This window comes from Notamacropus eugenii, chromosome 2, assembly GCF_028372415.1.
Source record: "Notamacropus eugenii isolate mMacEug1 chromosome 2, mMacEug1.pri_v2, whole genome shotgun sequence".
NCBI classification, from domain to species: domain Eukaryota; kingdom Metazoa; phylum Chordata; class Mammalia; order Diprotodontia; family Macropodidae; genus Notamacropus; species Notamacropus eugenii.
The window spans coordinates 94,390,770-94,417,175 of NC_092873.1; the positions used below are offsets into that span (position 1 = coordinate 94,390,770).

At 41.2% G+C, this 26,406-nt stretch overlaps 1 protein-coding gene across 11 annotated transcripts in view; it reads right to left on the bottom strand.

Annotated features, from left to right (window-relative positions):
* CPNE5 (copine 5) overlaps positions 1-26,406 on the bottom strand; it is a 209,361-nt gene that overhangs the window by 172,545 nt on the left and 10,410 nt on the right. For all 11 annotated transcript variants that reach the window (XR_011974210.1, XM_072641939.1, XM_072641940.1 and 8 more), the window contains exons 2-3: positions 13,213-13,253; positions 9,993-10,039 (exon numbers count right to left, since the gene is read on the bottom strand). Coding sequence is in view for 10 of the 11 variants with exons in the window: in XM_072641939.1 (XP_072498040.1) it covers positions 9,993-10,039; positions 13,213-13,253 (88 nt within the window). In the remaining variant the exon portion in view is untranslated. The remainder of the gene's footprint in view (positions 1-9,992; positions 10,040-13,212; positions 13,254-26,406) is intronic.

Sequence of the window (26,406 nt, forward strand, 5' to 3'; positions counted from 1 at the left end):
ACTTGACCAGTCTTAAAGCAATACATAGACAGTAGCTCTTAATGTCTCTAACTCTCAGTTTCCTCAAGAGTAAAGCAGAGACAATAATAGCACCTGCCTGGCAGGGCTGTCAGGATAAAACAAGACAAAATTTTTGCCAACCTTAAAGCACTATAAACTGTTCTCATGCTCCCCATCACCCTTCTTTCTAATATTCCTCTTGGTTTTCCACTTCATTCCAACCCACGACACTGGGTCCCTCCTCTCTACTTATGGGCAGGTTCTCCATTGCCCTTCCAGTCTCCTGCCCTCCAAAAAAGCAAGCTTCTGGGTCAATTGCCTCTCTTAATAGAGACAATTGACACTTCCTTTCATTTAAACAGGATCCTGATACAAGACCAATATTCCTTCTACCACAGAAAGCTCTTGTAGCAATTATAAAACAAGGACCTACCTCTTGAGGTCTTCATAGACCACCATAAGAGGTCTTTGTAGACCACCACCAAGATGAGCCACATGGGAAGTGAAGGTATAGAATCGATCAGTGGGACAGTGAAAGGATTTCATTTGGAATCAGGAGAGCTGAACTCCAATGCCATCTCCACTACTCCTTCCTACCTGTGTGACCCTGGGTAAGCCATGTGACTTTTCTGGAGTTTAGGTTCTGCCTCTAGGGAATCATGGAATCAGAGAATCTGAGGATTGGAAGAAGTGGGCCATCTAGTCCCACTCATACTGGAAAAGAATCCTTGCATGACACATCCACCAAACAAGTGCTCATCTACCCTCTGTTTGAAGCCCACCAGTGATGGGGGATCCCACCACATTCTGTCCATTTCCCTTTGAGGCAGTTTTACTTCCCTTAAGTCTCTTTCTACAGGAAGCCTTCCCTAACACCTCTTAATTCCAGTGCCTTCCCTCTGTTAATTATCTCCTCTTTATTTTGTATATATTTGTTTGCATGTTGTTTTGCCACTAGGTTGTAAGCTCCTTGAGGGCAAGAACTGTTTTGTCTTTTGCCTCTTTTCTGAGCTCTGAGTAGCTCAAAGTAATATTAGTTCACATTTCTGCCGTGTTTAAGGTCTACCAAATGCCCACCTCCCAGCAATCCTGCAAAGTGGGCAGGGCAGGAACGTTTTAGTTATCCTTTGTTCTCAAAATGGGCCAATGACATCAGAAGGGTGTCTTGACTTGCAAGGGAATTGGATTTAAGTGAGGTAGAGTGTGCAAAGTCATCTGCCTCACTCTCTCCTCCAGAGTCATTGGAGTCCAGTGGCAAGACTGTCGATGGCCCCAGATGCAGTGGGAGACCTTTTTAAGTTAAGGTCTTTTCTAAATCTCAGTTTGTCTGAGGCAGCATCCATTCAGTGATTCAAAGCTAGGTAAGAATTGAGGCAAAAGATGGTCTAGTTTACCTTCATAAGAGAATCAATCTGGGAAGGAAAGACTCTCAGAGTTTCTCAGGGAAGGGATGACCTGTTTTACAAATAAGCAAACTGAGGATCAGAGAGGTTACATGGCTAAGTGTCAGTGTCAGGATCTGAACCTAGGTCTCCTGACTTGAATCTAGCAATCCCTCAGCCTTGAATTTACCTATCTTTCTTCCAAGAAAAGGTGCTCCTCTGTAAGCTGATCCAACCATTCTGGAGAGCAAATGGGAACTATGCCCAAAGGGCTACAAAAATTGCATATCTTTTGATCCAGCAATACTGCTTCTAGGACTGTATTCCCAAGAGATCATAAAAATGGGAAAAGGTCCCACATGTACAAAAATATTTATAGCAGCTCTGTTTGTGGTGGCCAAGAACTAGAAATCAAGGGGATGCCCATCAATTGGGGAATGGCTGAACAAGCTGTAGTATATGAATGTAATGGAATACTATTGTGCTGTAAGAAATGATGAACAGGAAGACTTCAGAGAGGCCTGGAAAGACTTACATGAACTGATGCTGAGTGAAATGAGCAGAACCAGGAGAATATTATACACAGTAACAGCCATAGTATGCGAGAACTGTTTCTGATAGATTTAGCCCTTCACAGCAAGGCAAGGACCTAAAACACTCCCAAAGGACTGCCATCCACATTCAGAGGAAGAACTATGGAACTGCAACACAGAATGAAGCAGACTATTTTGTGTTATGTTTTGGTTTGATTTGGTTTTTCTCATGGTTTCTCCCATTCGTTTTAATACTTCTATGCAACATGACTAATGTTTTCACATTTTCATGTGTTTAATAAGAATGTAAATGATTGCAGGCCATCTTGGGGAGAGAAGGGGGATGAAGGGAGAGAAAATTTAAAACTTATGGAAGTGATTTTTGAATTGAAAACAAATAAATTAAATTTTTTTAAACATAGAAAAAAAAAAGAGGTGCTCCTTCACTGATAGACAGGCAGGGCTCAAGAAAGAGAGGAAGGGAGTATTATCCCCACTTGACAAACAGGCAAACCGAAAGACTTAATGATTCCTGATTTCTTCTACCACCGCCCGTAGCCCAAGGCTCTTCCCATCAGACCCCACTTCTTTTAACCAGGAGACTTAAAACCTCCTGTGAGGCCTATCGTGCAAGTAATGCTCCATTTCCCAGCCTAAAATTACATCTTGAGTCAATTTTCACAAAATGTGGTGACAGATTTAGGCTCTGGGAAAGCTGAGCTTTCTCTGAAGGCACATCTATGACCTGAATGGATAAACTCAGATGAAACCAGTCAGCCAGAGGTTATGATGGGGGCTTCCATCCTCCCTGGACTAAACTCAAGCCTCCTGCAACAGCTCCAGGGTCCAGACTCTGCCCAAAGAAACTGCTGCGACTGCATTTGTCTCTACCACTCCTTTGTTACTAGCTTTAAACTAATGTGACATTCTTTCTGCTTGGTTTGGAAGGACAATGCTTGTAATCACTGTCATGGGGCCTGATTATGCTGGATTTGGCTTCTCTGATCCTGGAGGAGTTCCTTAGGAGTGGCCCCGAGGACTCCTTTTCATCCCAGGCACGAGGGGGCTGGATTCTTCTACCACCTCAGCTTCCAGCGGGCAGCACAGAAGGACTCAGAGTCTGGCAGGGACCTTGTTGCTATCCAGTCTTTTCTGTTATATTTGACTCTTTATGATGCCATTTGGGATTTTTTTTTTACAAATTTATTTATTTATTTTAGTTTTCAACCTTTACTTCCATAAGTTTTACATTTTCTCCCTCCTCTCTCCCATTTAGGATTTTCTTGGCAGAGACACTGAAGTGATTTGGCATTTCCTTCTCCAGATCTTTTTACAGATGAGGAAACTGAGGCAAACAGGGTTAAGTGACTTACCCAGGGTGGCATAGCTAGTAAGTGTCTGAGGCCAGATTTGAGCGTAGATCTTCTTGACTCTAGGCCAGGCACTCTAATCACTTCATCACCTAGCTGTAATCCACCTCCCACCTTGTTTTACAGATAAAGAAACTGAGGCCTAGTGATGTTACGGGAACCAGGGGGTAAGTAGCAGAACTGGGATTCAAACCCAAGTCTTTTGCCTATTTAACCCCATTGTTCTTGGCTCTATGTAAGCTACTGATCAAAAAGGGAACCAGGGAAGAGAAAAGAGATAGATTTGGACCATTCCCAGAACCCCAGAGTTGGAAGGAACCTCAAAAGTCCCACTGTTAAACTGGGATTAATTAGCAATGCCTAGTAAAGGTTAATTATGAAAATTTATCATTTAAATTAAATAAATAAATCGAATTTAAATGAGCCTTGTTGTCTGTATTCCATTCCATTCATGGAACAATTTGGATGAACAATTTTAGATTGAGTAATTATGGACTTATTAATTAATATTGTGATGAACATTACACACACTGAAAAGATTTTAGAATATGTTCTGCTTTTGTCTCAAATGGTTGAAGTGTTGTCCAAATGGTAGGCAGTTGTTCTGTGTTTCTAACAGATTCCACTGGTCTGCTTTGAAGTGCCCTATCTTAAAATCTGTCTTTTAAATTCCAATTCTTGCCTGAAATATGAATGCCTTCTACAATCTCCCAACGAGTGATTAGTCAGCCTTTTCTTGACACTTCCAGTAAAGATATTCACCTTCTACCTAGGCAAATCCATTCTATTTGGAAGAAAATACTATCAATGGAAGGTAAGGGTTAGGAGGACAGGAGCTCGTTTCATTTAAGTTCTTTGTAACTCTGGCAGTTTGCACAGTCCCCAGCACATAGCAGAACTTAATCAATGTTTATTGATTGACTGACTGATGCGTTGATCATGATAAATCTTATCCACACTACTCTGGAAACAAAATGCCTCATGTATGGTAGATGAACAGCACCATTTTCTTGCATGAATTAATCATCTTAGACTATTAACTGTGCTATAAAACAAGAAGGGCAGCTGGGTGGTACAGTGGATGGAGCACAGGGTCTGCAGTCAGCAAGAATTCAAACGTAGCCTCAGACACTTACTAGTTGTGTGACCCTGGGCAAATCATTTCACTCTGTTTGCCTCTGTTTCCTCATCTGTAAAATGAGCTGGAGAAGGAAATGTAAAATCACTCCTGTATCTTTGCCAAGAAAACCCCAAACGAGGTCATGAAGAGTCAGACATGACTGAAAAACAACTGAACAAAATTATTTGCTGTTAATAGCTTTTTGTTCACTTGAATATTGCTTAAAATAAATGCGTGATTGCCAAGAGCCTGAGTCTTTTCTGAGGATGGAGTAGAGAGAGACCTAGATGTGCAGTAAAAGCCCAGGTTTCACATTCCATCTCTGCCATTTGCGACCTATAGGACCCTGGACAAGTGACTTTACCTCACTCAGCCTCAGTGTCTCCAGCTATAAAATGGACATTAGACTAGATGACTCCTGAAGTCCTTTCCAGCTCTAGAACCTGTGCCCTACATCATGTTAGATGGTTTTGTTGCTTGTTTGTTTTTTGGAGGCAGTTAGGGTTAAGTGACTTGCCCAGAGTCACACAGCTATTAAGTGTCTAAGACCAGATTTGGAAGATGAGTCTTCCTGACTCCAGGGCCTGTTCTCTACCCGCTGCACCACCCAGCTGCCCCCATCATGTTAGAGATCACTACCCTTAATCTCAGTGTCCCAGACAACTCTCCAAGAATGTAAGTTACAGACCAGACCAGTTGCTGTCCACCTCAGAAGTAGCTTTAATACTAAAAGTTCCACTGTCATAAATCTCCACCAAAAATATAAACTAAAAAGATCATAGATTTAGAATAGAACCTTAGAGGTCATGTTTACCAATCACGTCAAACTCAAATAGAACAGAACCACTAAGATGTATGGGCAATGGGATATAGAAATCTATTTTGCCCTATAGGAAAATAGAAGAGAAGGGGATGGGAGAGGGGGTGAGAGAAAGGGGTGAGAGAAGGGAGGACAGACTGGGGAAAGGGGTAGATAGGATGCACTGTGTCCTGGAGTAGAGAGAGATGGGGAGAAAATTTGAAATTCAAATTCTTGTCGAAGTAAATGTTGAATACTGAAAAATAAATTATATATTAAAAAAGGAAAAGAAAGAAAAAGGACCACTAATCCATACGTTGGGATTCCTGCCAGCTACATTCTGACCGTTTTGAGATGTAATATTATTTAAGCTTTATTGTACTTTTCTTTATTTTGTTAAATATTTCCCAATTATATTTTAATCTGGTTGCACTTGGGAGTATGGTGGGCCAGGCATGTTTGGCCTTTCTGATCTAGTCTGACCCCTTCATTTAACAAATAGATAACCTGAGGCCAGAGGGGTTACTTTACGTGCAGATAGTGTTCGAGGATAAATTTGAGATCAGGCCCTCTGATGTGAAATCCAATGCTCTTTCCATGAATTAACACTGTTTTAACAGTATATAGAGAGTCAGCACTGGAGTTAAAAAGACCCATCTTTTCTAAATACAAATCTGGCCTCTGACACTTACTAGCTGTGTGACCCAGGGCAAGTCACTTCACATGCTTACCTCAGTTTTCTCAACTGTAAAATGAGCTGGCAATGGCAAACCACTCCAATATCTTGCCAAGAAAATCCCAAACAGGATCACAGAGTCAGACATGACTGAAAAACACTGAACAACCACAACCGTAAAACCAGACTACCTACAGGGAAGGGAAACCTGAATTATAAACCATTCCATAAAGAAATAGTCATTACTTTCAAGTACACTCAGTACCCCAAAGAAATGGCTGACAAATTAGTGTCCTCCCAGGCCTTTCGAGGCTTCTTTTAAAGAAGAGGGAAGGATTATTTGAAAATGAGCACAGTCTTTGTTTGTATGCAGGATGTCCCCCAAGTACTCAAAAGCAATTTGTTCTCTTAAGCAGGCTTAAACACCATCCAGACAGTGTTGTTTACATCACTGTAATGTGCTTAGTAAAGTCATTTTTCAGCCCTAGTAGAGAGATGGGAAATTCTACATCAGTGAAAACCGAGTTCATTCTGTTCCACTCTCTGTTAATGCGCCCACCTGTCAATAGGTTGGTTTGTCAAAAGTATTCTGTGGTGACTCTTCAAAGATGTTCTGTCTTCTCCCCATTTAAATTGAAAGGCTCCTGTGGGATCGGCCTGTCAGTCATCCAATCATTCATGCATGCCTTTCACAAACACTTTTACTGAGTGCTTACTAATTATGAGTCCCTAAAGGGATGAAGAAATAAATAAGGCACAGTCTTTGCCCTTACAGAGCTTACCACCTGGGAAGGGAAGTAGTATCTATGAGTGCCTACTATGTGCTAGGCATTATGCTAAGCATTTTATTTTTGACATTTGATCCTTACAACCTACCTGGGAAATAGGTGCTATTATTATCCCCATTTTATAGTTGGGGAAATTGAGGCAGAAAGCAGTTAAGTGATTTGCCCAGAATACATATCTAAGGCTGGATTTGAACTCAGGTCTTCCTGACTCCAAGTCCAACACTCTATCCACTGAACCACCTAGTTGCCTCTAGCAGAAAGCTATAGACATACACAAATAAATGTAATGGAAGGCAGTAAGTGGTATAAACATGAACCCAAAAGAGTTTAGAGGAGTAAGAAGTCATGAATGGATGGAAGCTACTCCATGAAACCTATGAGAGGCAGGGAAAAAGAGTGATGGTTCAACTTGAAGGTTGAATATGGAGTCTGTGGACGGGCTTTGAATCTCAATTCTGCCTTCCTGGGTTTAACTTCCTTTAAATGTAAAAAGAAGGAGCTCAGACCAAATTGATAGCCAAGATCCCTTCAGCTCTGGGTTGAAACCTTCTAATCTCTCCCATTAGAGCATGAGTTCCTTGAAAGCTGAGACTATCTTAGAGTTCTGTTTGTATTCCCAGTACTTAGCACTGTGCTATGCACACAGTAAGTACTTAATAAATGCTTCTTTTCATTTATTCTATCTAGACCTATATAATTCATTGGCCTAGGGAACTCCCAAGCAGGAAACTCCCCTCACCAATTCAGTTTAGCAACTGCTCAGCCACTTACAATCTTAAAGAGTTGCCTATGGCTTTGAGAGGTTAAGGGATTTGTCTAGGCTAGGTTTACCCAGCCTGGGATTTGAATCCAGGGCTTCCTGAGTCTAACCACTAAGCAACTGTCTCTCTTCATAATAACAGGTCACACCTTTATAGCACTTAAAGGACACAGCACTTTTTCTCCCAATAGTCCTATGTGGGGTAGGTAATGCAAATATTACTACCCCATTTTATAGACAAGAAAATAGGCTCAAAGAAGTTAATGTATGTCTTTAGAGTGGTCCAGAGCTCCTTCTATTATTACATAGATATAGCCTTTATCTCTAAACAATGACCCAAATCCTGCAATCTCATCAACTTGATTTGGTAATTCCTGAAATTGATCAAGTATTCCACCTCTATCCCACTTACCCACCTACCTCCAATAACCTTGCAAACCTGAAAACAAAAATGTGAGGTTTGCAAAGCCTTAAATGAATAATAACTGGAGGAAACAGTGGAATAGAAAACCGAAAAGGGAGGGCAGGGCAGGGCTAATTTGTGGAGAGCCTTGAATGCCAGGTTAAAGAATTTGAACTTACTTTTATATACAATAGGGAACCAATGAAGGTTTTAGTGGAAGGTGACAAAATTCCCACACCGTTTCATCAGCCTGGGGCCTCAACAGATATTTGCTGTGTATCTGATAACAAGCAAGATGTCAAGGCTCCGCCTTTCTTCCAGTTACCTGCGTGTGCAATTTCAGTCATCCTCCACTCTTCTCTGTTCCTCGCCCCACAAATCTATATCAGTTGCCAAGTCCTGTTGATTCTGCCTCCAGTTCTCTCCTATCCACCCTCTTTTTTCCACCCAAATGGCCAACACCCTAGTTCATCATGTATCTTGGACCACTGCAGTAACCTCTTAATTGGTCTCCCTGCCTCTAGACTCTCCCCGCTCCCCTCTCAATTCATTCTCCACTAAGCTGCTAAAGAGATATTCCTAAAGCACAATCTGAACATGTATTGTCCAATGTCTATCTATTACCTCTAGGATCAAAAGCAAATTTCTCTGTCTGACACTTCAAGCTCTTTACCATCTTGATCCACCTACTTTTCCATGCTCATTATATATTCTCCCCTTGATGTATTTCAGTCATCTTCCAGCAAAACTGGTCTTCATGCTGTTCCTTATGCACCACATTCCATCTCCCATGATGCCTGGGATGTACCCCTTTACCTCCGACCCCTTAGAATTCCTTCTGAGTTCAGCTCAAGGATCACCTCCTAAACAAGGCCCTTCTGGATTACCCCCAATTGTTGGTGTCTCCCTCCAAAAATTACTGTATGTTTGCGGTATATTTGGTACATTGTATATTCGCCATTTTTTTCATATACCATAATGTGGTGGATGAAGAGTTGACCTTGGTATCAAGAAGACCTAGACTCAACACTTAACTCTGCATGATCCTGGACATATCACAACCTCTGAGTATTCTAGACATCTCTCTAACACTACAAATGTGCTGACCTGCATTAGTAGAAGGAATTTCCTCACCTGGGAGTTCCCTATGCCAATGAAATTACAGACGCAGTTCCTAGCACCTATATGACATATATTTGTTATATACTTAATGTGTCCATGTTGTGTCCTTTACTAGAATGTAAGCCCAAGTGCATAGCATAGAACAAAAGAAAACAGAAGGAAGCACAGAAAAGCAGGGTAGCTTTGAAAACAAGGCATAGTATTCATTACATAGTTTTATTTTGCTTTGTTTTCAAAAAGAAGCAAACAGTATGCAACAGAGATTCATGGTTTTATATTGAATTCTCTTATGTTGTGCTGTGTACATGGAAATAGGGTGGGGCTTTTTGTCTTTTTGTATTTAAGTTCAAATTGAATAAAAAAAATTTTTTGAAGAATGTTAAGCCCCTTGAAGGCATAGATTGCTTCATTTTTGTCTCTGTACCCAAACACTCAGCACAGTGCCTGGTACACATGAGGCACTTAATAAATGGTTATTCATTGAGTAATTGACTAACCTTGTTGTTTCCATCAGAATGAGAGTTCCCTGAGGGCAAAGATTGTGTTAGTCAGTTGGTCAATAAGCATTTATTAAATGCTTAGTGTGTGCCAGGCACTGTGCTAAACCCTAAGGATACAAAGACAAAAAAACACTTCTTGAAGTCCCCGCCTTCAGGAAGCTCACAATCCAGTAGGGAAGACAAGTATATTTTAAAAAGTTCACACAAAGTATTCAGAAAGTGGGTGAAAAATAATCTCAGAGGCAAAGGGAGTGGAAGGGACCAATGAAAGCCTCCTACACAAAGTGAGATTTGAGAATCTCACTAAAGAGTGGAAATTGTCCCTTTATTGGTTTCATTCTAGGACTAGGTTGACATGAAAGGGGGTCTTAAAGTGTCTCTGCCTTGATGTCACTGTCCCCATGCTAACATAACTCCCAAAGGATATTGAGACCCTACAGTAAGAAGTACCCCAGCTAAAAAACAGAAAGAGACAGAGAAACAGACAGATAACAGGCCAATGAATACATTTATCAAGGAATGAGAGGAGCAGTACCTACCTCCCTCCATTGCTTGTTCTCCATTCCTTGAGTGTACATCACACACACTGGGGGAAGAGAAAAGCATAGGGATTAGAGACCTAGACAAGAAGTTGAAGAAGGGAGAGTTGAGGAGAGGAGAAAGGTATGCAGTAGAGAAGAGGGAACTCCACAGAGATTTTTGTTGTTCAGTTGTGTCTGACTCTTCATGACCCCACTGGAGTTTTCTTGGCAAAGATACTAGAGTGGTTTGCCGTTTCCTTCTCCAGCTCATTTTTCAGATGAAGAAACTGAGGTAAACAGGGTTCAAAATCCATTTGGGGTTTTCTTGTCAAAGATACTAGAATGGTTTGCCAGTTCCTTCTCCAGATCACGTTACAAATGAGGAAATGGAGGCAAACAGGATTAAGTGACTTGCCCAGGGTCACGCAGCTAGTAAGTCTGAGGTCACATTTGAACTCAGGTCTTCCTGACTCCTGCTCTATGTGCTCCCTAGTGGAAGAGACAATATGCAAATAACTACTTATGAATAAGATATAGAGAGGATAAATGGGATATAATCAACAGAGGGAAGGCACTAGCATTAAAGTGAAATTGAGAACAGCTTCTTGCAGAAGGTGACACTTGAAGAAAACCAGGAGATGAAGGTAAGGAGGGAGAGAGTCCTCGGTATGGGGGACAAGCCAATGAAAATCCTTAAAGTTGAGGCTAGGCCTCAAATATTTCTGGGCCTCCCTCCCCAATAGAGAGCTCACTTGATGTCAAAGTGGAAATGACATTTGAGATCATTTAGCCCAACCCCTTCATTTTATAGGGTAAGAAACTGAGTCCCAAAGAATGCTTTGCCAAAAAATACAAAAACCAAAACCATAAGGCTACCAAATGCAGAGTTGGCACTTGAATCTGGGCCTTTTTATTCCAAATCTAATGTTCTTTTCAGTATATCACATTGTCTCTTACCGTGTTGATTTGGCTTCTATAAGGTAGGTCTATAGTGATGAATCCAGTAGACACATGTTCATTCCTCCTCCCTCCCTGCCCTCCAAAAGACCATAAACTACTCAAGAATAGGGAGTAGGTGCTTTCTTCTGCTTTGTATCCCCAGAGTTGTGCACATAGTCAATGTTGAATAAATTTTTGATTTAATTGAATTCTGTCAACCTGCAAAGCCTAAGCCAGGTCTGCAGAGCTGATATGAGGGAGGCAGATTCAGATGACTGTGGAGGAGGGGGAGAGGCTGGGAGGGGAGAGATTGGGAACAAATTTAACTGGGGAATCCTGGAATCATAGAATGTTAGCGGGGGTGTGGGGAGCAAGCGCACTTTGGAGACAGAAGGTCCAGGAAGAGGAAGAATCTGACGAGAGTTAGGGCAGAACATTCTGAAGAAGGGAGTGATCACTGAAGTGCTGTTATATAATTATCTCATTTGATTCTCAAAATTACATTATGAGGAAGTAAAATAGGGTGGGGGAAGGGAGAGAGTGAAAGAGAGAGCCATACTATTGGTTCTCTTTTACAGATGAGGGCACTGAGTCCCAGAGAGGTTATATGGATTGCTCAAGGTCATACAGCTAGTTAGCAACAGAACCAGAACCAGTAAGCAGGTCTCCTAATTCCTGATCCAGGAGTATTTCCATTTCACAACTTCATGACCTCACAGCTGAAATCCACAAAGGCCATTTATTACCTGTGCGACTTTGGGTCAGTAGCTTAATTTCTTTTAGCTTCAGTTTCCCCTTCTAAAAGAGGAGAGGGCTGGCCTGCATGTCCTTGAACCCCTATCAACTTGGGGCAATATCTAATGTTGTATGATAAGGGTAGCAAGGCATAGTGGACAGAGTGCTGGAGTCTGGAATGGAAGAAGAAACAAGTGTTTCTTAAGTGCCTACTATGTTCTAGGCACTGTGCCAAATGCATTACAAATAGTATCTCATTTCATCCTCACTGCAACCCTTTAAGTACTCCCATTTTACAGATGAGGAAACTGAGGCATATTTAGCCCAGGGCCACACAGCTAGTAAGTTCTACAAGACCACATTTGAACTCATGCCTTCTAAGACCTGGGTTCAAATTCCACCGAAGATACTTACCAGCTATGTGATCCTGAGCATGTCACTTCCATTCTATGGGTCTCGGCTGCCTCAATTTCCTCATCTGTAAATGAGGGGGCTGAATGAAATGGACTTTGAGGTCCCTGCCAGTTCTAAATCTATGAAACTGTAGTAGTTAGACAATCTGAGAATTCATACAATGTTCTTACCTCTATCCCCACCTGTCTTAATACAGACTTAGGAAGGTTCAAGAGACCCCAAAACCTAGTACAAGGAAACATGGAACTTGTAACAAGACAGCTAAAAGTCAGTTTTATTGAGGGGAAGTACTCACAAAATGAAGGAGTGGTCAGGGAGGAGGGACACAAAGAGTTAGGGACCCTGAAGAGAATGGGGGACCCTCTACCAAATCAGTAAAGTTTGGTGAGTTTTTACATGGTTCTTTCAAGGGGAAGGTAAGTGTCACAGTGGATAAAGTGCTGAGTCTGGAATCAGTAAGACTCATCTTCCTGACTTAAAATCCAACCTGAGACAATTACTAGCTATGTGACCCTAGCCAAGTCACTTCACCCTGTTTGTCTTAGTTTCCTCACTTATCAAATGAACTGGAGAAGGAAATGGAAAATCACTCCAGTATCTTTGCCAAGAAAATCCCAAATGGGGTCACAAAGAGTTGAACACAACTGAACAACAAATATATGGGGCATTGGCAGAGAAGATCCTAGACCAAGGGACTAGTACTTATGCACGCTAGTGGAGGGAGCTAATTGATAATCAAACTTCCCATCTGGAAAAGAGGCTTTGGGCCATTACTACTGGCCTTATTCTAATAAATCAACTAAGCCTCTGTCTGGAGTATCTGAAGCATTCCTCAAGCTTTCTTCATTTAGCAGGTTGGCAAGGATATTAGGATTATTATATCCTTCCCCTGATTACTATCCTCTTAGGGAAGAGAGAAGGAAGAAAACTTTTTGATCTTGTCCCAGAAGACAGGGGCTTAAGAAGAGAGGCTTAAATTCCTATGGGGATAGGATAAAATGGGAAGATATTCTCCACCCATTCTCCTCCTCTATATCTAGGAATATTATATAAAAGAGGAAGGCCAGCCAGAGTCTAGGAGCCTCCAACCACCCACCAGGCAGTATCTGTGAAATAGCAAACAGTATCCCAGACCAATCTAGGGACTTACATGGGTCTGACTTGGAGAACATGTCTTTATCCAAGAGATTCCTGAAAGAGAAGGAGAAGAAAAGACTATTACTACCAGAGGTCAGGAGGAGATCCCAGCACAAGGGAGAAGATTAGAGAGGGACAGCCTCAGTTTACCAAGGAACTGAGCCTCAGGTAAGACTACAGAACAAGACAAGGTTTCTCTTCAAAATAAGCTCCTGCCCCCATTCTGATCATCTTTTCCTTCCCTTTTCAATACTTTAAGCTAGTTGATTGGTTGTTGTCATTCATTCTCAAAGAGGACCAAAATGATATCACTACGCTAGTTAAGTTTCACTGTGTCTGACTGGCTGATCAAACCAATACGAGCTCAGTATGCTCTACCACAGGTCGGGCACAAATACTCCGTGTGAACATTTGGGGTGAATTCTCTAAATTTGTGCATCCTGTGTTTCTTTTGAGCTGTTTCAATTATGTTTGCTCATAGAGCACAACACCTTCTCTGAAGTGGACATGCCATGCTAAGCACAAACACACATATACATATAACACATGAACACTGGATATTCTGTGCTTTCATGCTGACCCAGCTTCCTCTTCTGTGTGACAGCTAACCCAGATCAGCTCCATGACTCGGACCTTTCTAGACATTCCTGCCTCTTGTCCACTCCTCTCCCTCAATTCATTCGGTAAGAATTTATTCCATTTAGTTGTGAGCTGATCCAACCATTCTGGAGAGCAATTTGGAACTATGCCCAAAAGGCTATAAAAATGTACATACCTTTTGACCCAGCAATATCACTTCTGAGACTGTATCCCAAAGAGATCATAAAAATTGGAAAAGGACTCACATGTACAAAAATATTTATAGCAACTCTTTTTGTGGTGGCAAAGAACTGGAAATTGAGGGGATGCCCATCAATTGGGGAATGGCTGAACAAGTTCTTGTATATGAATGTAATGGAATACTATTGTGCTATAAGAAATGATGAGCAGGCAGACTTCAGAAAAACCTGGAAAGACTTATATGAACTGATGCTGAGTGAGATGAGCAGAACCAGGAGAACCTTGTACACAGTAACAGCCACATTATGGGATAACTGACCTTGATAGACTCAGCTCTTCTCAGCCATGCAAAGATCTAAGACAACTCCAAAAGACTCACAATGGAAAATGTTATCCACAGCCAGGGAAAGAACTTGGGAGGTTGAATGCAGACAGAGCATACATTTGCTCTCCTTTTCTTTCATTGTTTTGTTTGGTTTCTTCCTTCTCATGGTTGCTCCTTATAGTTCTAATTCTTCTTTCCATAAAGACTAATGTGAAAATACATTTAATATTAATATGTAGAGCCTATTTCAAATTGTATACCATCTTGGAGAGGGGGGGAAGAGATGGAGGGGGAGAAAATTTAAAACTCAAAATTTGATAGAAGTAAAAGTTGAAAGCTAAAACATTATTTTTTGAAAGAATTTATTCTATTGAAAGTGACTGTAGGGGCAGCTAGGTGGCACAGTGGATAGAGCACTGGACCTGGAGTCAGGAGGATCTGAGTTCAAATCCAGCCCCACACATTTATTAGCTATGTGACCCTAGGCAAGTCACTTAACCCTGACTGCCTCCAAAAAAAAAGGCAAAATAACTGTAGACAATATAAAATGCTTGGTAGTCTACTGGTCAAGAAAAACCCAGAAACTGTGTGAACACAATTACAAAACACTTTTCACACATATAAAGTCAGATTAAAAAATTGGAAAGATATCAGTTGCTCATGGGTAGGCTGAGCCAATAGAAGAAGAAGAAGAAGAAGAAGAAGAAGAAGAAGAAGAAGAAGAAGAAGAAGAAGAAGAAGAAGAAGAAGAAGAAGAAGAAGAAGAAGAAGAAGAAGAATTTATTAAGTGACTAGTACGAGTCAGGCACTGTGTTAGTCACTAAGGAGGCAGAGACAAAACTAAACAATCCTTGCCTTCAAGGGTCTTCTGTTAGAGAAAGGGTGGTGCAAAAGGATAAAAAGTAAATACAAAGCAATTAAAACAGAGAAAGAATCCCAAAACAAAAGAAGGAAATGGAAAGGCCCTTTTGTATGTAGAGCATTTACTAGCCTGTTAAAAGATGTGATAACTAGAAATGTATCACCCATGTTGGGGCAAATGTGCATGGAGAAAAAGGGAGACAAAATAAGTCTGAAAAGGTAAGCTGGAGCCAATCAAATCTGACATGTCTTGTGTCCCATTGTCTTAGGGCTCTGTTAGGTGATGGCTAATCTATGCTGGTTAGAGGCAGGAGTCTGGGGTAGCATGCTGTCTAAGAAGCCTAGCTACAACTTCCCATAACATTGAGCAGCTTCCTAATGACTTCCTCCAGTGAGGAGAAGAGAGAAAATGAAATGGCCAAGACAAATTGTTGAAGAGATAGAGGATTTTCCCCCCTGGCCTCACATATCCACCAATAAACATTTATTAAGCACCTACTACATACAGTGGCTGTGTGACCCAGGACAAGTCCCTTGATCTCTCAGTATCACAAGCAGCTCTCTAAGGTAATAAATTGCAGAGAAGGTGCAGACTTGCATTGGTGAAAAGAGTTTCCTTATCCAGAAATTCCCTGTATCAATGAAATTACAAGGGCAATCCCTATCTCTATCTCTGTGTTAAGTACTTAGTGAGTGCTGGGGATACTGAGACAAAAGTGAAAGAGACCCACAAGGTACTACTAAAGGGGATGCCCCAAATGAAGAATCTCTCTTTATCAGTGCAGGCTGGCATCTTCTTTGCAGTTTATATTCTAATATAGTTGCCTATTTAAGGAATGGTTAAATAATTCCAGGATCACATAGCCAGCAGGAATCAAGGTTTTTGCTTCTGCAACTATGCTTTTGCTAGTACGAAAATGTTGGGCTTGGGAAAGCCCCAAAAGAGGAAATTGTAGGGAAAATTATTTATTATATTGTTTGAGGATAAAACCTTACACTGTTTAAATCCAACCCTCTGTGACTAAAGCCTGTCTGCACCAAGAATGTCACCTGACTACAGTAACTATCCAGAAATGCTAGAGATGGCTACAAGGAATTTTGAGTTCCCCCAGGTCCTAGATTCTACCTACCCACTCCCCACCTCACCAAAGCATTCTCATTTTGGGTTGTAGTTCATCCTTCCTTTTCAAAGAGGACCAATGACACCATGGGGTGATGCCTTAACTTGAGAGGGAACTGGATTTAAGTGAGGCAGAGCTGCACAAAGTCATCAGCCTCACTCTGTCTTCCATTCATCAAAGTCCAGTGACAAGGCAAAAATCGGGATGATTGGTGACAGTCAGGGATGCAGTAGATGACGTTGACATCTTTGATGTCTGACTAAGCTCCAAGCCCTCCACAGCTCCTGCTTCAGCCACCTTCATGGCTACTGGAACAAACTGTTCTCATCTGACCATTCCTTCCATTTCTGAAAATGGTAAGGTTTATTCTGCATCATTAGGCTTCTGAAGTTATGATTGGTCACTGCCTTGATTAGAATTCCTAAATCTTTCAAAGGTGATTTCCATTTCATGATCATCATAGAAATTTTTCCTCTACTTTTGCTCACTTCATTGGGGGGAAGTCTTAACATGCTTGGGATAGACATCCCCCTAACTCAAGGACAGATTTGGACTCTGTCGGTTACCCCCAACCTAGTTTAGCCTATCTGCTGAGACAGTTTTACTGCGATGTGGTTGATGTATATGCTACAGGTGAGAGTTGGATGACAGGTGGACATCAAAGATGGATGAGTAGCCCTGAAAAGAACTCAACAAGACCTCGAACCATAGGTGCTAGTTGTCCCTGAACACACAATTGTTTTGGATTACCACACACAGGACTTCTGTTTTGGCTTCACCAAATTTTATTGAAAATTTTACAAATCTTACAGTTACTCCTATCTATTTCAATCTTGCTCTCAAGTTGCCCTCTTGGCCAAAGTGCTTAATTGTATGCATGTGATTCATGCACAGGCACCTTTGTCTAAATTCTATATAATGTAAACCTTCCCAGACACTGAACAAAAAGACAGTCACACTGCCTTTCTGGTTCACTCTCCTCTACTAAATGACCTCTAGAACTATTTCAGATTTTGAGGTCTGTTCTCAAGAGCAACAGTAGCTTGAAGGCAAGCTTCTATATCCACTTTATCATTGTGCCTTAAGAAATGATGGATCCCAAGAAACCTGGGAGGACTCACATGTACTGATGCAGAATGAAGTGAGCAGAACCAGAGCAACAATTTCTATAATAACCATGAAAAGGAAATCACCTGGGAAAGATTTAGGAATTCTAACCAAGGCAGTGACCAATCATGACTTCAGAAGGCTAATGATGCAGAATGAACCTTAACATTTTCAGAAATGGACAATGATTGAATCTGCTTTGCTTGACTAGCCTTTCTTGTTACAAGAACGGGTTTCTATTGGGGAGGAAGGGAAATTGTGGGGAAGGGAGGAGTAGACAGTGTAATGGTTAAAAAAAAAGACAGGAAAGGAAAAAACTGTCAATTAAACATTAATGTAATTACCCAGAATAGAGCAGATAGAATTTCAGAGACACCAACAAGCATTCCAGTTTTGTTATTATCATTATATATACTTAAAACTATATTAACTATATACAGTTATATACTGTATATTCACTTATTACCAGGTAATACAGTTAAAACTATATTTTGAGTAACACAATTAGTACAGGTAAACCTGTATTACCATTTCAAATGTAATCTTCTTTCCCTATTTTTTTGTATATTGAAGTGTTCATTTTATTGATACTTGGTTAAGTTTATAAAATAAGATGTACATTGGAAAGCCAGGAAAACAAGAATAAAATAGAAAAGAAAATAGAAAAAAAAGTGTTTTTTAAAAGCATCAGTAAAACATATTCTCAAAAAGAAAAAGACTGTAGCTAGGAAGGCCAATTAGGAGGCTATTATGATAGTCTAGGAGAGAGGTAATAGGAGCCTGAACTCAAGAGCTAAGATAGAAACGAGAGGAGAGATTGAAGACATTTCAGAGTCAGAATCAATAGAGTTTGGTAACTGCTGGGATGGCAGAGAGGAGGGCAAGGGGAAGGGTCGATGAGAACACAGGAGACACAGTGAATGATGGCACCACTGACAGATAGAGTGAAGTCCAAAAGAAAATAAGCTTGGTTTTGGACATGTTGAGTTTAAGAGACTGATGGGACTGGTCATTGGAAACGTCAAACTGAAATGCAGGGCAGAAGTTGGTGCTGAAAGTATAAGTTTTATTTTAAACTATAGATAGATTCATATGCACAGAGGTGATGGGTGAAGTCAAGGGAACAGATGCAATTTGCCAAGAGAAAAGAGGAAAGGGCCCAGGACAGAACATTACAGGACACCCCCACACAGGGCACAGGAAGAGGAAAATGAACCCATCTAGGAGATAGAGCAAGACTCATATACAGACAGATAAAGGACCATGTCTCAGAGGCCAAGGAGAGACACAGTCAACATGGAGAAGGTTTGGTCAAACTTACTAGAGGCTTATCAAGCAGGACAAGGACTAAGAAGAGGCCACCAGCAGAGGTAAACTACTGGAGCAGAATGAGCCCTGGATTTGAGTCAAAGGATCCAGGTTCAAATCCTGTCCCTGATCATCTGAGTGACTTTGGACAAGTCACTTACCCCCTCTAGGTCTCAGTTTGCCCATTTGCAAAGTGAATTAGCAGGAGAAAATGATTTCTAAATTCTATGATCCTGTGGTTTAACAACTAGGTGGCTAGTGGTGACCTTACAGAAAGTAATTTCAGTTAAGACAGAGCTCAAATGCAGCGACTGAGGACTGAGTGGGTGGTGAGGAAGTGAAGGCAGCTAGTGGAGACTATATTTTTCTAGAAATTTAGCAATGAATGTTTTTTTTTCTGCCTTTTATTCTTTGTCACAAGGGGTTCCTCTCCAGGAGGAGGGGAGAAAAAGAGACAGAGATAGAGAAAAGGAGGGAGAGAGCAGAGAAGAAGAGGGGGCAGGGAGAAAGAGAGAGAAAAAGAGGAGGGGGAAAGAGGAAGGAGGGAGAAGGAGGAAGAGGGGGAAGGGAGAGAGGACTAGAGGGAGGAGAGGGAGAGAGAAGGAATACATTAAGAATCATAAGTGATGTAAAAGAAAGATATGTATATATACATATAAATTATTTTTAAAGCAAATCTATTCCCTCTTCTGTATGACAGCCCATTCTCAGAGTGGGTGACAGTTTGTGTAGATGCATGGAAGCAAGCGATGTAGTGTGAGAGAGACAGAGAGAATCCATAGAGGGGGAAAGAAAACTCTAGGAAGAGAAAGCAGGAGATAGGTGATGACTCAGAAAAGGAGACTGAGAAGGAATAGTCCACCAGGAAGAAAGAAAAGCAAGAAAGAAGAGAATGTCTGTTTTAGGGGTGTGCAGGATGCAATGGAGAGCATCAACAGGTCAAAAGTCAAATAGGAGAAGAACCAAGAAAAGGCCATCTGATTTCAAAGTGAAAAGATGGCTGATTCCCTTGAAAAGACCAATTTTATTCAAGGGGCAAGGTTGGAAAGATGATCACAAGGGATTCAGAAGTGAGTGGGTGATAAGGAAATGGAGGTAACCAGGAGGTAGATGACTCCAGGAATTTATTAATAAAAACAGTAGCTAGCATTTACATAGGGTTTTAAGATTTGCAAAGCATGTTACAAATATCTCATTTTAACCTCACAATTCTGAGAGGTAGGTACTAGTATTATCCTCACTTTATAGATGAGGAAACTGAGACTGACAGAAGATAAATGACTCGCTAGTAAGCGTCTGAGGCCACATGTAAATTTGGGTCTTCCTGTCTCCAGGCTCCGTGCTCTATCCACTTCACTACCTAGCTGCCTGATTTGGCAGTGAATGGGAGGTGAGTCATAGGATGATAGCTTGAGAATGACAGCATTGGATGAAGGGTAAATATGGAGTAGCTCTGAACATATCTGTAGGCCTGGGGAACAAATCAGTAGATAGGAAGACATTGAAAATGAGAAAGATGGCGAGGGAATAAGTTCAGGGGTTGGAGCGGAAAGACTGAAGCCAGGTAGTGAAGTCACAGGGGTATTGTGGTATAGTAGGACAGACAGAACAAGGTCAGATTTGGTGTCAGGAGACCTAGTATATGCTAGTTGTCTGACCATGGATGTGGCTTTCACTTTCCAAGCCTCAGTTTCCTCATCTGTAAAATGAGAATTGTAATACTTATACTGCCCACATCACAGGATTAATTTAAGAAAAGGGCTTCATCAACTTCAAAAAATATAAACGTGAGTTATTAATACCATGGAAGAGCACACAGAAAGTCTACTAGGGTAGACACAGTCCCTGCTCTCAGGAAACTATCAGTCTGCCGACTGGAAGCTTTGCAAACCTCGAAGTGCTGTGTAAATATGAGTTGTCATTACTATAATCATGATTTTTGTCCAGCCAGGTGATTCCACTATGTAGGGAACTCCTGGTAAGGAAACTCTCCCTACCAGTGCAGGACTGCACCATCTCTGCCATTTATAGTCAGAAAGCTGCCTGGAATCCTGAGAGGTTAAGTGCCCTGGGTCACATGGCCAGTATGTGTCACGGGTAGGACTTGAACCCAGATCTTCCTTCTGAGTCTGACTCTCTATCCACTATGTCATGCTGTATTTTCTAAGAATAATTATTGTTGTTGTTACAAATCAGGTATAGTGCCTGTCTTCAAAGAGCTCCCAGTTAGATGGAGGAGAGAGACAGCACCCCTGATTGGAGGATGCTCAATAGAGCAGTATGGTGGTTCTTACAGTGTGGTCCAGGGACCTCAGAGGTGCCTAGGTCAAAACAAAAAGAAAGTGAGGCCAAAAAGTAGTGGATAGGTAGGGCACTGGACTTGAGAATTGGGAAAGACCTAGGTTCCAAATCACTTCAAGCATTTACAAGCTGTGAGACCCTAGGCAGGTCACTTAACTTCTCCAGACCTGTTTCTTCATCAGTACAATGAGAGGGTGGGCTTTGATGGCCTCTAAGTTCCCTTCTGGTGCTAAATCTAAGTCTAGGTAGAGAAGTTCTAATTAAACCTTCAAGTCATACATAAATGTAAGTACATACAGATATAAATGATGTGCATGTGGGTATGTATGTACACAGATATATATATATATGCATACATGTATGTGTGTATACATTATCACTACTGTTTAGTTGTTTCAGTTATGCCTGACTCTGTGACCCCATTTGAGTTTTCTTGGCAAAGACACCAGAGTGGTTTGCCATTTCCTTCTCCAGTTCATTTTACAGATGAGGAAACTGAGGCAAACAGGATGAAGTAACTTGCACAGGGTCACACAGCTATTAAGTGTCTGAGGCCAGATTTGAACTCAGCAAGATGAGTCTTCTAGATTCCAAGTGCAGTGTTCTATCTACTACACCATCTAGCTGCTCCACATATGTATATGTGTGTCTATATATGTATATGTGCGTATATATGCACACATATACACACATATGGCACACATACATACACACATAGTGGATATAGCAATGGGCTTGGAGTCAGGAAGATCTGAGTTCAAATCCAGCCTGAGGCACTTACTAGCTGTGTGACCCTGGGCAACTCCATTAACCCTCTTTGCCTCAGTTTCCTTATCTGTAAAATGAGATGGAGAAGCAAATGGCAAACCACTTCAGTATCTTCTCCAAGAAAACCCCCAAATGGGGTCATGAAAAGTCAGACACAATTGAAAAACAATTCAACAATTGTTTATATATATATGTATATGTATACATATATGTGTGTATATATACACATACATACATGTATATATACATATAAACATATTTCTTAATATATAATACACCTATAATAATATGATCTGTAATATATGTCATATAATATATATGTGTTATGTTGTCTCCTCCATTACAATGTAAGTTCCCTTGAGGGCAGAGACTGGTTTTTGCCTTTTCTTCATTATCTCCAGCGCCTGACACAGAAAAATGATTAATAAGGACTTTTTGATTAACTGATTACTTGATTTTCACATTATTTTTAAGAAGGAAGCTCAGTCTTTGCCACCGAAGATTTGACATGCAAAAGTAAGAACTCTCCCAGACCACACATTACGCCTAACTTAACTGGGCCCATGACATCCGAAGACAGACCTGGAACTATGCCTTGCTAGGGTCTCTTTCCCCTGTGGTCTCATTGGGCTGCTCAGTGGAAAATGAAGTTGGGGAGGGAACGTTGCCCTCCCCTCCCCCAGCATGCCACTCGACAGACGGCCTTTTTCCACATGCTCTTGTCTACCACAAAGGAGATATCCTTAGGATGTATTTCATGGTTGGCCAAAGTCAGGCACTTAGCACAGTGCTTGGCTGCCATCCGAGGTGCTCAGTGAACATTTGTCGGTAGATTTATAATTAAGGCCAGTCTCTCTGTGTTCTGATTCTCCCGTGTCTTGCCCTTCCTGTTGAGCATACTTTGCACAGTTGAATGCCCTGCCAACCTGAGGGGTCCCAAATAATCCTCGATGGAATAATAATTATAATCATAATCATAAACAAGGTCTGCAAAGTGCTTTATATACAACCATTATCCCCATCGGACCTCAGAACAGTGCTGTGTGGTCTCAGCATCCCCATTTTACAGACAAGGAAATTGAGGCAGAGAGAGATTAAGTGACACCTACAGTGACAGCCAATAAGTGTCTGAGTTAGAAATTGAACCTAGATTAAATATATTTAATTGTGAGTCTAACCTTGTAGGAACGAAAGTTTGAAGCAGGGAGGAAATATCTATTAGGCCTCAGTGTGGTACAATGGAAAGAAGGCTGGATTTTTAAGTGTGAGGACCTGAGTTCAAATCCTACCTCCTTGAGACCTTAGGCGGGGCACTTCAGGACTATAGGCCTGAGGTCCTTCATCTGCAAAATGAGGGAGATGGACAACACGGCTTCTAAGGTCCCTCCTAGATCATTTAGATCTATGATCTCTGAAGCAACAGAGGATACTGGGAACAGGCCTGGGCTATAAGAATCAGGAGACAGAAATACAGGATTTGAGAGGTGGAAGGGATTGTAGCAGCCATTTAATCTATCCTATTTGTGAAAGGAATTCCTACTTTAACACACCAGATTTCTGTGTTTTTAACACACCAGCTCTGTCACTAATAATCTGTGTGTGGTCTGGGACAGGACATTTCCCCTCTCCAAGCCTCAGTTTTGTCATCGGTAAAATGGGGAGAATGGAATAATTCCCCTTCAAGCTTTAACATCCCAAGGTCCAGAATGGGAAGAGGGGAAATATGTAGAATCTAATAAAGGGCTAGAAAATATTGTGATTGAATATTTTCTTCAGCCTATAGGAATGGAAAAGGCAACTAGGTAGCACAATGGATAGAGCACTGGATTCAGAACCAAAAAGACATATCTTTCTGAGTTCAAATCTGGCCTCAGGTACTCACTAGCTATGTAATCCTGGGCAAGTCACTTAACCCTGTTTGCCTCAGTTTCCTCATCTGTAAAATAATCTGGAGAAGGAAATGCCTAACTACTTCTCTGCCAAGAAAACCCCAAATGAGGTCATATAGAGTCAGATATTAATGAAAAACAACTTAACAAGAAAATAGGAATGGCAGCTCTCCTTTCCTGAAAGCTTTTGTCACACTAAGCAAATCTATAAAACTCCCAGAGTGAATTCCAAAGCTAGTTCTTTCTCCTCATCATAGGGATTGACAAAACTGCCATTAGGGAGACTCTCTCTCATTGAAAGGGATGATGAGTCCCAGCATCTCCAAAGGCTGATTGGACATTTCCAATTGAATGTCCCACAGACATTTCTAATGCAATATATCTGAAAGAGAAATCACTATCTTTTTCCTCAAATCAACCCCTAGATGAAGTGACTAGAATCCTGGAATTGGAATCAAGAAGATCTGTGTTCATATTCTGCCTCAGACCCTTATTAGCTGTAGGACCTTGGGCAAGTCACTTAACCTCTAACATCCTCAGTGTCTTCATCTATAAAATAGGGATAAGTATAATAGCACCTACATCACAGAGCTGTTAAGTGGCTCATTTGGATAGTACATGCAAAGTACTTTACAAAACCTAAAAATGCTATTATTACTTTCTCCCCACATCCAAACTTCCCTCTTTTTATCAAAGGCACCAAATTCTTCCAGTCACTCAGGTTCATAACCTCAGTGTCATCCTCAACTCTTCTCTCTCCCTCATCCCCATACTCCATCAGTTGACCAAGTTTTGTCAAATCCACAAAAATTTCTACACAAAAAATCTACACAAAATTTCTCACATCTATTTCCCTCTAGCCACTCACCCAGCTACCACCCTAGTCCAAGCTCCCATCACCTCTTACCTGGACTATTGCCCTAGTGGGTGTCCTGGCCTCAGATCTGTCCTTTGTTCCCACAGATTCCAAAATACTATTCCTGAAACACAGCTCTGGCAATGTCACCCTCTCACCTCTAGGCAAAATACAATACTCTTCTATTTGGCATCTAAAGCTTTGCATAATCTGAGGTCAGCCTTATTACACATTCACACTTTATGGTCTAAGCAAATTGCCTACATATGCAACATTCATTTCCCATCTCCTTACTGTTGCTCCAAACAGTCCTTCCCTCACCTCTACCTCTTAAGACTCTCTTTACTTCATTCAGGATTCAGCTCAAGTGTTACCTTTTACACAAGATCTTTCCTGATCCTCCACTTCTTAGACTTTCCTTCCCATTTCTTTGTGTATATTTTACATATATTTAGCTGTGCGCTGCTAACATCCCTGCCCTGTTGAGGGCAAGAACAGTTTCATGTTTGTCTCTGCATCCCCAGTCCCTAGTACAGGGCCAGGAACACAGTAGACACCTCATAAGGATTGGTTGGTCAATTTGTTAAAGAAGATCACAGGGAGAGCGAATATAAGGAGATAAATCCTGACAGAAATACCACAAATATCTGCTCCCAACGACCCTTCAAGCCAGCTCTGATGATATAGAGAATGCCTCTTCCCAGTAATAACAATGAGTCACGCTCATTATTAACACAGTTACACTTGACAAAGCATTTTCTTCACCACGGCCCTGTGAATTAGGAGCTTGTCAGTGGTGTTCCCATTTTACAGATGAGAAAACTGAGGCCTAGGGAAATTAAGGGATTCACTCCTGACCACATGGATAGTATGTGGTAGAGTAAGAATTCAAATTCACATCACCAGATCTCAAGGTTGGTGCTCTTTCCACTATATCCTATATCACCAAGATAAAGCAAGCTCATACAGATCCCATTTCAGATACTGATTTTTTACCAAGAGGATCAAAGTTCTGAGAATTTGCAAGCCCAGGTAGCCACTGTACAATTTGGGAATAAATAGAGCATTTGTATTTAGGGAGGTCCGCCCAGAAAGATCTAAGCCTCAGGTGCCCAATAACTCCCACAGTCTGTTTGGTTTCTACCCCACCTTCATCCTGTACCATACCCCTAGCATGTTCCTGTACCTAAGGAGAAAGAATTTTAAATTGCTTCAATTTGTAGAAATTGCAAGAAAACAAGTTTTGGTTCAGTGATGGACAATAAGTTCTAAGGAATTTATCTCTTATCCAAACTTCATACCTCCTCCAGCACCTAGTACATAATATATTTAAATATTTAATAAGTTTTCTTGCAACTTCCATCTCCAACCCATCTTTTACATGATTCCCAAAATAATCTTCCTAAAATATATGTTGGATTTTGTTACTCTTCTGCTCAAGAAATTTCAATGGCTCCCCATGGCATCTAGGCTAAATGCAAACCACTCAGCATTTAAAGTCCTTCACCATCAAACTCTGGACTCCTCTTCTAGGATTACTAACATTATTCCTCTTCATCAGTCCAACTAGGCTACTCCACTTCTCCAGAACTTGGTACTCCTTCTTCTGCTTTCAGAGCCTTGTATAGGCTGCTCACCATATTCACTCCTCACTTTCACTTCTTGAAATCCCTAGATTCCTTCAAAGTTCAGCTCATGAAGCAACTCCTGCAGGGAACTTTTACACTGAATCTCCTTAGTCAGTGATTGGTCACTCTTCATCCTCAAATGATCAAGTTGATATGTCATATTCCATCAGCAGAGTACTGTTACTGTGAGAGTAAGTACCTCGGACAGCATCTCACACGACATTAGTCACTTGCTAGTTGGATGATACAGGGAAATGGTTGTT